General features: G+C 40.4%; 1 protein-coding gene across 1 annotated transcript; it reads left to right on the top strand.

Annotated features, from left to right (window-relative positions):
- Positions 1 to 7,418: 7,418 nt before the first annotated feature.
- LOC309492093 (tumor necrosis factor receptor superfamily member 11B-like) lies at positions 7,419 to 12,579 on the top strand (the record flags this gene model as incomplete). Its single annotated transcript, XM_082191100.1, has 3 exons — positions 7,419 to 7,498; positions 9,090 to 9,373; positions 10,536 to 12,579. 3 exons carry the CDS (start codon positions 7,419 to 7,421, stop codon positions 10,925 to 10,927), a joined length of 756 nt encoding a protein of 251 aa, XP_082047226.1. The 3' UTR covers positions 10,928 to 12,579.
- Between the last annotated feature and the right edge of the window lie 556 nt (positions 12,580 to 13,135).

Here is a 13,135-nt window from a genome sequence, read left to right as displayed (position 1 = left end):
TGGCCCTCCATGGGCCACATTGAAAGCAATCCTCCGGGTTAAGCTAGGTTCTTAGCATAATAGCTAATGAGTGTCCTGGCTCCCTAGAATGGCGCAGACTGATATCATGTTGCAGGCCTCACAGGAGCCTCCCTGGTGCTAGCCCTAGAGTTCTAGATTCGTTACCAAGTAGTATGCCCTCCTCAGGCCACCTTGAAGGCAATCCTTCGGGTCGGGCTAGGTTTTTTTAGCACTTCCAGCTAATTCAGAATCCTAGCTCCCTAGAGTTACATCAAGTTGCAGGCTCCTCAGGAGCCTCCCTCTTATTGCCTTAGAGCTTGGTCGATGCTCTACTCTGTTGAGCTTAGGTTCTCTCAACTCCCCTCAGTTGAGAGGGTCTTTCTGTAGAGTACTCCGCTCCCTGAGTCTGGTCAGAAGGTTGAAGGACTCTCATGAGACCTCTGTGGTAGATCAGTGTTTATTAGGCTGTTAGGAACTCCTTAGTTCAAGAGGGTCATCCCTTAGAAGAACCTCCCTCCCTGAGTTTGATCTGAAGGTCGAGAGATTCCTATGAACCCCTTTGGTAGATCAGCTCCTGATAGAGCTGGAGGTACTTATCTCATTAGGGACCCTATTTAGAGTACACAGTGCTTTGAAAAGGATAGCGCTCTGTAGGTCCAAGGTCGAGCAGAGTAACTCCCCTCGATTATAAGGGTTTGGAAAGCGTTATTCTGAGTCCTGCTCCCCAGGATGCCCGTCTCTTTGTCCGGTGTGAGCTGGTTACTATCTTTTTTGCAATCCCTTTAATCTGGCTATCTCTCATGAGGTACCTCTCACCTGACTCTTCGCGCCACTGAGCAGACCACCACTGCGGTTGGTAGGGCAATGGTGGCAATGGAGAGACACCTGTGGGTGAACTTGGCGGACATCGTTCCCCAGTCTTGGCATGCACTCCCCTCAGCATGGCAGCATAGTAGTGTCTCAGGACACATTGTGAGTTCCCTTTCGAAAAGGAACGTCTCGGGTTACGACTGTAACCCTTGTTCCCAGTTTCCCTGCATCTCGTTGCTATGCCTCCGGGCTGCCTGCACAGTCCCTTCAGATGATAAGTGAATGACATGTTCTCTAGGCGCCCCTTATATACTTCCTGGTCGCACTAGTATGATGTCATGGGCTGTCGCTGGCCAATACGTGATTTGACAGTTGCTTCAGATACCAGTCTGAGTGTCGCAGCCGTAATGCGCCGCAGATGTGTGCAGTGTAAATGAGGGGTGAGGCATTCCCCAGTAGTGTCTCAGGATGCAGTGTCTGTTCTCAGGGAACAAGGGTTACAGTCGTAACCCAAGACGTTCATGTATTAATTAATATGAATTTTCAATTGGCAAAAGTATATTTATAAAATACCCTAAATTAATAAATACTGTAAACAAGTTGTTCATTTTGTTACTTCATGATACCCAGTGAATAATTAATTAATTAATTATTATTATTATGAAACATGAGAAAGTGTTTCAACATTTCAAACTGATTGAAAATCAGTAACAACTATAACCAAATTGCCAAAAAGGGGCTTCATTTTAAATTTTGTAATTGGTTATGGTGGTACCATACTCCAGAGCAGGGGTTTTCAACCGGTGGTCCGTGGCCCCCTGGTGGTCCGCGGCGGCATTGCATGTGGTCCGTGACATGCATTCCAGCCTACGTAATTTCACTATTTAAATCACTTTTTTTCCATAAAAAAAAAGTTTGTCTTAAAAAAAAGGCAAGTCAGTCAGTAATAAATACATTGGCATTCAGTAAAGTGTCGAACCCATAAAAAGTAGAACCATTGTCCGCTTTACATAAAACAAATCACAACATGACCTTGTGTGAGTGAGTGAGTGAGTGAGTGAGTGAGTGAGTGAGTGAGTGAGTGAGTGAGTAGCGTTCACACCAAACGCGAATAGAGCGTCTGGCGCAAGTGATTTTCATGTCAAGTCAATGTAAAGACGTGTTTACGCGCATCTGGAGGTCCTGCAGCGCGAATAACCCCTCATTTACACTGCACACATCTGCGGCGCATTACGTCTGCGACAAGGTTTTATTCCGTCCTCCACGCGGTGCCAACTCACACCAGGAGCATTTCAGAAGCGGAGCGACTGGATGCGCGAGACCACGTGATTTGCCTGTCCGACGTGGTTTTTCTTGATTTTTGAGTTTCTACCATACAGTCTATGGTTTACCAAGGATATTGGTGTGTAATACGTTTGGGAGTTTGCACAGGGTGTTTATTTTGAATTTGACAATGTTTTTTTTACTTTTATTTTGTATTCCCGGTGCGACTTGGACGCGCGTCCGTCAAAAATATACTAGGCGCCTATATTTAGCGAAGCGGCCCGGAGAAACGCGCCGCGTCCCGGCCGGTGTAAACACAAGCATTGACTAGAATGGGCGCGATCAGCTCCGGTAGCCATGTCGCAGCGGTAATGCGCCGCAGATGTGTGCAGTGTAAATGAGGGGTGACGCCTGGTTCACACCGGACGCCGAAGCGGCGCGGAATGGAAAATCACGCGCGGTCCGGCACCTGCCTGTTCACACCAGACGCGTATTCTCCGCGGCTGTCGACAAGCACTTCTGCTCAGTTGTTGTTTATTCAGAGCTATTTTTTACATCATGGGTAAGTAAATAACCTCATAAAATGAATACACCATGTTTCTGTAACCAAGAAGTTTGTACACTTCTTTTATTAATCCGTTGTCGAGACACACACACAGCCAGAGAGAGAATATGGTAGATAGTTTTTTTTCTTTGTTTGTTTTCATCTTTCTAGTCTGTTTAGATACACAAATATGATCGCATTTGTCACTCGCGGTATTTTAATTTGAAAATTGCTTTTATTTTGACAATTGACCGGATATCTCATGTTTCTTGGTGTGACTTCCTGCCGGAATGGACGCGGATCACTCGCGGTCGCGCAAAAAATAGACCAGACGACGAAACTGGCGCTTCACGGCGCGGGCCGGCTGCGGCGTGCCGCGGCGCTCCGCTTCTGGTGTGAACGACACCATAGGTTAACATGGGCGCCGAAAGGAAGCGGCCTCCGTTCCGCGCCGCTTCTGCGTCCGGTGTGAAAGGCCCATGACGCCTGGTTCACACCGGACGCCGAAGCGGCGCGGAATGGAAAATCACGCGCGGTCCGGCGCCTGCCTGTTCACACCAGACGCGTATTCTCCGCGGCGGTCGACAAGCGCTTCTGCTCAGTTGTTGTTTATTCAGAGCTATTGTTTACATCATGGGTAAGTAACCTCATAAAATGAATACACCATGTTTCTGTAACCAAGAAGTTTATACACTTCTTTTATTAATCCGTTGTCGAGACACACACGCAGCCAGAGAGAGAAAAATGTAGACAGTTTTTTTTTCTTTGTTTGTTTTCATCTTTCTAGTCTGTTTAGATACACAAATATGATCGCATTTGTCACTCGCGGTATTTTAATTTGAAAATTGCTTTTATGTTGACAATTGACCGGATGTCTCGTGTTTCTTGGTGTGACTTCCTGCCGGAATGGACGCGGATCACTCGCGGTCGCGCAGAAAATAGACCAGACGCCGAAACTGGCGCTTCACGGCGCGGGCCGGCTGCGGCGTGCCGCGGCCGGCCCGCGCCGTGGAGCGCCAGTTTCGGCGTCTGGTCTATTTTTTGCGCAAGCCGCGAGTGATTCGCGTCCATTCCGGCAGGAAGTCACACCAAGAAACACGAGACATCCGGTCAATTGTCAAAATAAAAGCAATTTTCAAATTAAAATACCGCGAGTGACAAATGCGATCATATTTGTGTATCTAAACAGACTAGAAAGATGAAAACAAACAAAGAAAAAAAACTATCTACCATATTCTCTCTCTGGCTGTGTGTGTGTCTCGACAACGGATTAATAAAAGAAGTGTACAAACTTCTTGGTTACAGAAACATGGTGTATTCATTTTATGAGGTTATTTACTTACCCATGATGTAAAAATAGCTCTGAATAAACAACAACTGAGCAGAAGCGCTTGTCGACCGCCGCGGAGAATACGCGTCTAGTGTGAACAGGCAGGCGCCGGACCGCGCGTGATTTTCCGTTCCGCGACGCTTCCGCATCCGGTGTGAACCAGGGGTGAGGCGTTTAGCGCGGCGCGGTCGCGCGAATGAGGCAAATTGAGCGTCTGGCGCGATACGCGCGAGTGATTTGAGGGTGAGAGAGAGAGAGAGAGAATTCTGATTAGTCGAGAGGATGTATCGCGTTTAGGCTAAAAATAGGTTTGCCGCTTATCGCGATTTGGAAAGAAACTGCATCTTGCAGTACATTTTAAACAAGGAAATATAGCGATTTGGCATGAAATGTTGTTGGAGCCGTGAATAGGTTCAGTACACAGCAAAATGACATGACAAACTCATAAAATATATATATTTTTTTTTTAAAAGCCAGTTCCTCAACTCGACGTCTGACTGTGCTATCTGACAAAGGAATCCACACACTACACACACAGACACACACAATAGTGGGCCGCCGATTACTTGTTAGTCAGAATGGTGGTCCCTGGCACAGAACCAGTTGAAAACCCCTGCTCTAGAGAGCAGTAGATTGTGTTCAGGGCTATTTAAAATGTAATACTGATAATGAAATTATATATTTTTATATACCGTATTGTTCCGAATATAAGACAGGCTTTTTGAGGACCAAATCTTGTCTTTTATTTTTTATTTTTTATTTTATTTGAAAATAATTTGTATATTTACATTTTTATATTTAAAGTACTGTAAATACTGGTTAAATGTACTAACAATCATATTTAAAAATAAAAACTTTATGGCACACCATAAAAGGCTGTGTTTACACTGGCACAGAAAATCCGATCTTTTACTCCCATCTGACACAGATCGGAGTATGTTGCACACGTGTAAACACAAAAAATCCGCACGAGATCCGATTTTTCCGCATCTGATCTGAGCCACTTCCAAATGTGGTTTTAAATCAGATATATATCCGATATCTGGACATCCGACCTACGTCTAAACACGCATATCCAATTCCCCTTTGAATTCCAAGTCACCACAAGACGAGGACGACATGTTTATTCACAAAGATAGCTTTTTAATGTTGTATTATGAGGCAGACGTGCCCACACTCGCTCACAGCTTTTTATTGAGGTGGGAACTTTATATTTATCTTTGTAAAGAAAAGAAATTGTGCGAACAGAAACGTTCAGAAGCTGGTTTTCAACCTCTGCCCGTGACTTTTATATATAAAACAGCTTCACTATTGAAAGCTACATTATATTTCTCAGCAATGAGGTGATAACCTCGCTGTAAACCAACAAGCTTCTCTATTAGGCCACTCACTCACTCACTCACTCACACACTCTATATATGTGTTCTGTCAGATTTTGCGCTACAAAACATTCATGAGTCATGACAGCTGTTATCTTGTCCATGCTGCCAAATAATGATGATGATGATGATGATCACCCAACATGAATTATATAAATAATTTTAATAGCACGGCCATTCAAAACCAGGGTCTACCATGTGCATAGTAAAACGATCACCGAAAGTAATTTTCGGTGGGAATTGAAGTCAAGTCAAGTCAAGTCACCTTCATTTATATAGCGCTTTTAATATGGATTGTTTAAAAATATGGATTGTTCCTTGAAAATGACCGTAACAGATTGTTTAGGCTTTACAACAGCTATAGGATCTCTGTGCAAACCCACGAAAAAACAGACGATGCACATGCGCATTACGTGTTCAGTCCAAAGGTATGCGCGTTTGTATATGTGCACAGACGTGCAGTCCTTCTTTACAAATCAACCCTCAATAAACTACTTGTTTGGCCTTAAAAATGTATAATACAGAAATCTTTTGTCGCGTCTGTGTAGCCACGTGAACCGGAATTATCCAGACAACATTTTATCTGTACTGAGGTAAAGGGAAGGGAAGGAGGCCTTCACAGGGGAGGGACTGGTTGACACTTCAGGACTGCGTTGTCATCGTTTCCAGGCGCAGGTCCTTCATCAGATCTGGATACGGCTTGGATCCGGCTGACTGCGGTAATCCAAGCCGTTTATTGCAATTTTGAGATTGCAATAAACGTGAAGGACTATAATGTGTTAAGAGCTCGCTCAAGTACTGTGGAGCCATTTAGTAAACAATTAACCATTTAGTGCTTTGTAAGTGATCAGCAATATTTTAAAATGTATACAATGTTTAATAGAGAGCCTAAGTCCCTCCCCTTCCGGTTGAGGTAAAAGACTGTTGAGGTATAAGACTGTGAAAATACGTAATTACAAAGACTACAAACCCAAAAGGCGCACATGTGATGTCATACCTTTTCACTCAATGAATGAAGCTAACTTTACTGAAGCTAACGTCTGTCATTTTTTCTATAGTCTTACGTTATACGACTTAAGTTATAATCGTAACGTTACGCCGTCATGCCTTAGTGTTTTATTCCAGACTGCACACATACGTACATAGTGCAAGACGAGAGATGTAGTTCATTGAGCGATTTTCACATAAAACTAAATGTTACTCTTCTGTTTTATGACAAACTGCGACTTTCTTGACTTTCATAATTATCTTTTAAACTGACAAACATCATATGTGTAATTCAGGGAACAGTTCAGACGGAATAAAAAGATAAGTTGTCTCTCGCCATTGACTACCATACATATTTTTTCCGAAATAAGGTCCCATGAGCCTGAAGCGGAGGGGAGGGACTTAGGCTCACTATAGGGAGCCAATGCAGTGTTGACAGAACCGGGCTAATATGGTCATACTTCCTGGTTCTGGTAAGAACTCTAGCTGTTGCATTTTGGACCAGCTGTAGTTTGTTTATTAAGCGTGCAGTGCAACCACCGATAATAGCATTACAATAATCTATTGCATTGTTAGAATGCAATAGATTACTTGTTACAAGAATGTTTACTTGTTACACTTACAACACAGATATCGGATACCAGTCCTGTCTAAAGTTAATGTAAACAGGTGGGCCAAAAAATCAGACATGGTCAAAAGATTGGATCTGTGCGTTAAGACTTGCAGTGTAAATGCAGCCAGAATAACCTGTAGTTCTATTCGTACGAATTTTACGAGGTGGCTAATTCGTACCAATTCATACGACCCACTCGTAATAATTCGTATGATTTTTGCTAAATCGTACATATTTTACAAGTTGCTAAATTCGTATGAATTCATACGAATGACCTACCCCTGACCCCGCCCCTAAACCTACCCATCACGTGGGTTTAGACAAATAGTACAAGTGAGGTCGTACGAATTCGTACAAATTAGCCACCTTTTAATCACTTGTACGAATTCATACAAATTGGTCGTGAGATAGTGTTTGTAGTTCTCGTTTCCAGTAGATTTCACAATGACTGATTTCTCACCTTTTTTATGTACAGTGGCAGATGTTGGCAGCATGTCGGAAAACCCCTTCAAAGAAATTGACAGGCAAGTGTGTCAGTATGTAGACGAAATAAGAAATGAGGGGCATCGCAGGTAGGTATGTTCAGCTCTTTGGCGATATCCAGTGCCTTCAGCTGGATGACGGCTCTGGTTATGGCCAGCCCCTCATTTCTTTTTGAGCTACGTGCTGACAAACTTGCCTGTCAATTTCTTCGAAGCGGCCGCTTCGAAGCAATCACATCGTTGTCTACATAGCGCAGCTGATTGGTTGCTTTTGCATCAGCTGCCAATGAGCTTGCTACTCAACATTAAAATGCTTGGCAGTTTGCTGTTGGGAGTCTGCAGAACGCTTTCAGAAAGCATCTGAAATCAAGATAAGCAATTTGACTCAGAATTGGGACTGATGGTGTTGACAGATACATGGGAGAAGCTCAGTCAAAATGATCACTATTCTGAATTTATTAAGGATATTATTCAAAAAAGGATATTAAGTTAAAAGAATGTCCCCCGTGTTTTTCAAGAAAATGCTCAGAGACACATTGAAAAAACAACATTTGCTGTTGTTTCTTTTATCCAGTCTACTCAGTATTTAAATCTTGTAAATAGTTAGTGAATGTCTTTATTTGTAGACTCTTTAAACATAAATGTAATTGTACATACATAATTGCAATCTTTTTTGTTTAGGTAACAAAACAATTATTATTGTAACTTGTACTTGTATGTAATATTACATTAGATAACTTTACCTTTACCTTACCAAGCCCGATACCAGCCTGTGTCCCGGCCTAGCAGTCTGCAGTTAGCACAAGCTCGTTACCAGTCTGTGGACCAGCCCAGTGGCCTGCAGTCTGCACAATCCAGCTCTCAGTTTGTGCCCCAGTCCAGCAGTCTGCAGTCAGCACAATCCCGTTACCAGTCTGTGTCCCAGCCCAGCAGTCTGCAGGCAGCACAAGTCCGTTATCAGTCTGTGGACCAGACCAGTGGCCTGCAGTCAGCACAAGCCCGTTACCAGTCTAGATTCCTGGTCTTTCCTAAGCCAGAGCAGTCAAGTTACAGGTCTCTTTCCAGTCTTGGTTCCGAACCTTTGGAGCAACTTACTAAAATACCACTTCAAGACTCAGACTCATTCTGATCGCTGGGGTCACTCTGCATCAGGACCACTGAAGGACAATGTAAAAGAAGAACAATGAGTTCAGTATTGAGGGAAAAGAAGAAAAAGAAGTGTTATGTGTTTCACTCTGTATGTGGTGCTCTAATTCCCCATGACCTTATAAGGATCCAGGATCCTACTAAAACATGGTGAAAGGTTATGGTAGGACAACAGTTAAATGCAATGACTATAAACGTAAATAAAAATGTAAAAAAAAAATAAAAAAATAATAATAATAAAGCTGTCCTCCGAAGAGGGGGGGTGGAGGTAAAAAAAAAAAAAAAAGATAACTTTACCTTTTAAATAAGGTATTCCCCTAAATATTACTAACCTACACATTACCCTAAAGCCATAAGACATGGGTGGAGTAAAGATATGAATAGTCAAAGCTGCTCTCAACATGTGGGAACATTTTATTTATTAAAACATGTGAATCTATTGGCTAAAAGAGTACAGGGTAGCTGCAATACTGATATGGTTCATTGACTCTGGTATCTGTTTTTATTTTGTCTCTGCAAAACCTTTCTGATTTATTTTGTGCTTTTATCAGGCTTCCTTAACATTCATAACACCTCTTTTTCATGGCCTTCCAGAAATTACTCTATGTGAGGAAGCAATATTTCAGTTCCTTGCATCACCTCCTTTGGCCTCTTTCCCTGTGGAGCATCTTTCTGAGAGCCTTCCGGGACGCAAAGTGGACTGGAAGAGTGTTGAAAGGCTGAAGAAAAGCTGCAGTCCTCAGCAGCAGGCATTACATCTGCTCCGTCTCTGGAGAGAACAAAATAAGGACCAAGATAAACTCCTCAGCATCATCCGAGGTCAGTTTGTCTTATATAGATTCAACAGACAATTGGAGATATAAAAACAAAAAAAAAACAGAACTAAATTTAGCAAATTTAGAGCCTTTCAATGTTAGACCATAAGTGGTCACCAGCATCGTTAGCATGGACACAAGTGGGAAAGTACAAGCATTAGCAATCCTGAAGGCTATTTTTTGTCTTATGTTGTGGTAATGTGGTTTACAGGTAATCCTAGTTCAAGAGATTAAAGTAATTGAAACCCATGAAACTTCAGTCGATAAAAGGTCATACAATTACTGTAAATGTAAATCTCCTTCAAACTACTAATCAGCACTAATCATGTTTTGAGTTCAAATCCTAGCATTGAGGTATCAGCATGAATATAAAACAGAATGTATTCCGAAAAGTTTTAGATTCTTAATAAAACGGAAAAAACACCCGATTTTTACTATAAATATTAGATCTTTAAATCTGTAAATGCTTTGATCTTTCAGTCTAGCAGTGTAATTACAAAGGGAGATTAGCCAGTTACTGAGTACAATGAAATTTCACACTAACACTTTAACAAGGGAAAACTACAAAAATGTACAAAATGTTTAGGGGAAGGTGTAGGTTAGTTATATTTAGGTTAATGCCTTATTTAAAATGTATATTGTCTAATGTAATGTTACAATAATAATTGTTTTGTTACCTAAACAAAAAATACTCTACATTAAAACATTGGATTTTTGTCTAAATGAAGAACTTTTATTGCACCTCCAACAACTTTTTTTGACATCCATTTGCATTTGGATTTTTTTTTTTATGGATACAGACGTATGGAAAATAACACATAGGCCTAGTTTAATAGATTTTTTTTTTTTTTTTTTTGAAAATTTGTAAGAAAGAGAAGTATTTTTCAAGTTCAAGAACTTTAACAAAAAGGCTTGATACATTTATACTAGTCTTTTGATGTGTGTAGATGAGAACTTCGATGCAGTTTGTCCAGTTGCTATGCCTTAAGCTTTGTTGAAATGTAGTATCACATCATTTTTTTTAATGCAAGGTGAACAATTTGTTCAAGTTTTGACTTCATATTAGCATTATATCAGTTACATACCTCTCTGATGTATTTTTTTTAACTTCAGTGCAAGGTACTTTAGGTTCATAGTACTAACATAATCCACCCATTTTCTCCTAGATGTAAAACACTGCGAGAGGAAGATAAATCGCTGTGCTAGTGTAAAAAACCTCACTCTGGAAGACCTGTTGCTCTTGATGGACAGTTTACCTGGTGAGAAAGTGAGCGACAAGGATGTACGGGCTCTGGTTCACTCCTGTCCCTCACAACGTTACATTATACAGCTCCTCCACTTGTGGAAGATTCAGAATGGAGGTCAGGACCTGGCCAAGGCTTTATCTCGTAGTCTTCGCAAACTACGTTCGAAAGGCGCCCGCCGTCCCCTTCTAAAAATTCTAAAGAGGATCAGTCGGATTATTAGCGTGTCATCCATACACCGTATGTATGAGAAGATGATTGTCAACATGATCCAGGACAACACATGTTTCAAAACTAAACTGTACAATGACTAATTATTCTGTATCGAAGGACAATACAAATAGAGTAATTTAAATGAAAAGAAATTGTACATAGATTTGGACAGGTGTGGGTTAAAAGGGGACAGAGTTGGGGTACTGATTTGTTGTTAAGATGCTTTTTTTTCTTGTGGCCTGTTACTCTTCTTTTTTTAAATTACACTGAAACTTTGAGTTTTATTGCAAAATGGAAATATAAGCAAAGTGCTGGAGGAAAATCATCAAGGTTATTGCTTGACCTGCTAGGTCTCTGAAATGGAATGCTTTATTAAAGTTGTAAATAATGGAAATTGGTTATGAATGTATAATAAAATAGAGAGCAGTTATGTTTTATTTAACTGCAATTATGTATTGTCAGGTTTTAATTTGTTTATAACATTTAAAAAATTTAAAAAACATATATTTATCAATGTCAGAAAACTGGACTCTAAAAATTATATAGATAATTTGTTTTTAATTTATGGATAAGTGTGACTGTTTTGATATTGATGTTTACCACCACATATTCTCATAATCACAGTGATCTGATAAAAAATAAGCTTTTAGGCTCCTAAATATTATATATATATGGCCACATTAACCCTGTCTTTACTGATTGTGATGTATTTTTACATGATCTACATGTAAAGATAAGAAGGGTAAATTTAATTTAGAACAATAGGAAATTAGCCTATTATTTATTTACCTTCAAAATTAAATTTAAAATTGTTAAATATGTTTTTCAGTCTGTCAGGACTGTTCAGGCCCCAATTGTAATACAAGGGTTAACAGAAGTATCAGGTCTGCCAGGATGTAATAAAACACTTCTATTTACTGAGTCAGCCTGATCTCATGGCAATTTCATACGTATTGTACGTTATTGGCTTATTCGTACAAATTCATACGACCTCACTCGTACGAATTCGTACGAATTTTGCTAAATCGTACATATTTTACGAGTTTCCCAATTCGTATGTATCCGTACGAATGATCTACCCCTGACCCGCCCCTAAACCTACCCTTCATTGGGCTTTAGACAAATCGTATGAATTCGTACGAGTGAGGTCGAAAGAAATCATATGAATTAGCCACCTCGTACTTACTCGTACAAATTCGTATGAATTGGTCGTGAGATAGCGTTGACTAGTCCTCATGTTTTTCAGTGGCTGTTGTAGATCTTACAGGGCTGGGTTATGGAACAGGCAAGTGGGGCCAATGACCCAGGCCTCAGATTGTCAGAGGCCTTGGGGATGCTGAAGACCCTTAGCCCACACAGGGACCACTAGGGCCTAAGTCCCCTAATTAATATTTAGTCATCTATTGTTAGCCTACCGAAACTTGTAAATTGCCTGTCATTTAATGTAGTATAAGACTTTATCACTTGGGGACGTTGGGGTCTCCGGAGACAAGTGACCAGGAACCTTGCAAGACCATATTGCAAACTTGTAATCATGGCAAGCTTGTAAACTATTTAATACTATTTGTGCTGAATCCAGTAGTCAAGGAAGCTATTAATGTAAACTTAATTATAATTTAAGCTCTCCAACACCCTAGGATGTACTGTTTGATGGTAATTTCTCACTAGAACATGATAATACATAACATGTCTTTTTTACTATCAGTGTAAATTTGCTAATTGATTTTCCTATTAAATTAATTTTTTGTATTAATCACTCTTTGTATTGTATTTTGTTTGACCAAGTATTCACTCACGTTGCTTCTGCTCATATGGTATTCATTGAAAATATGCAGATATCATACAGAAAAATATCTAAATATGGTAGGAAGAAGTTAGAGTGACCACTGGAACAAGAGGAATCCAACAGACATCTCTGCATAAACACCATTAGTGGAGGACATGACTGAGAATTATATGACATACATTAGAGAAAGAGCATGACATACAGTATAAAATTGTTATTTTCTGTTTTACAGGTTTTGTGTTTACTTTAGATCTTACGTCATCTATTACTTTCCAAAACAAAGATAGGAGGTACATTTTTGGGGGGAGTTCAGGAGTTCTCCTTTTAGATGACTGATGAGTTATGGATGAAACATAGCAATTCTTTCCCGTGAAAATACCAAAAAGTTTGAACATCTCCCTCCTCTTAGATCGTGCCTCCTGCCTTTGAATCCTATAAAGTTTGTCAAATTGTATTTAACGTACCACTGATTTAACAGTGTGCTTCAGAAAATGTGTTAACATCACTTCTGTTCTGAATACTG

The sequence above is a fragment of the Leuciscus leuciscus genome, assembly GCF_965113295.1.
Source record: "Leuciscus leuciscus genome assembly, contig: HAP1_SCAFFOLD_957, whole genome shotgun sequence".
NCBI classification, from domain to species: domain Eukaryota; kingdom Metazoa; phylum Chordata; class Actinopteri; order Cypriniformes; family Leuciscidae; genus Leuciscus; species Leuciscus leuciscus.
This window is presented reverse-complemented; position numbering and strand designations above follow the sequence as displayed.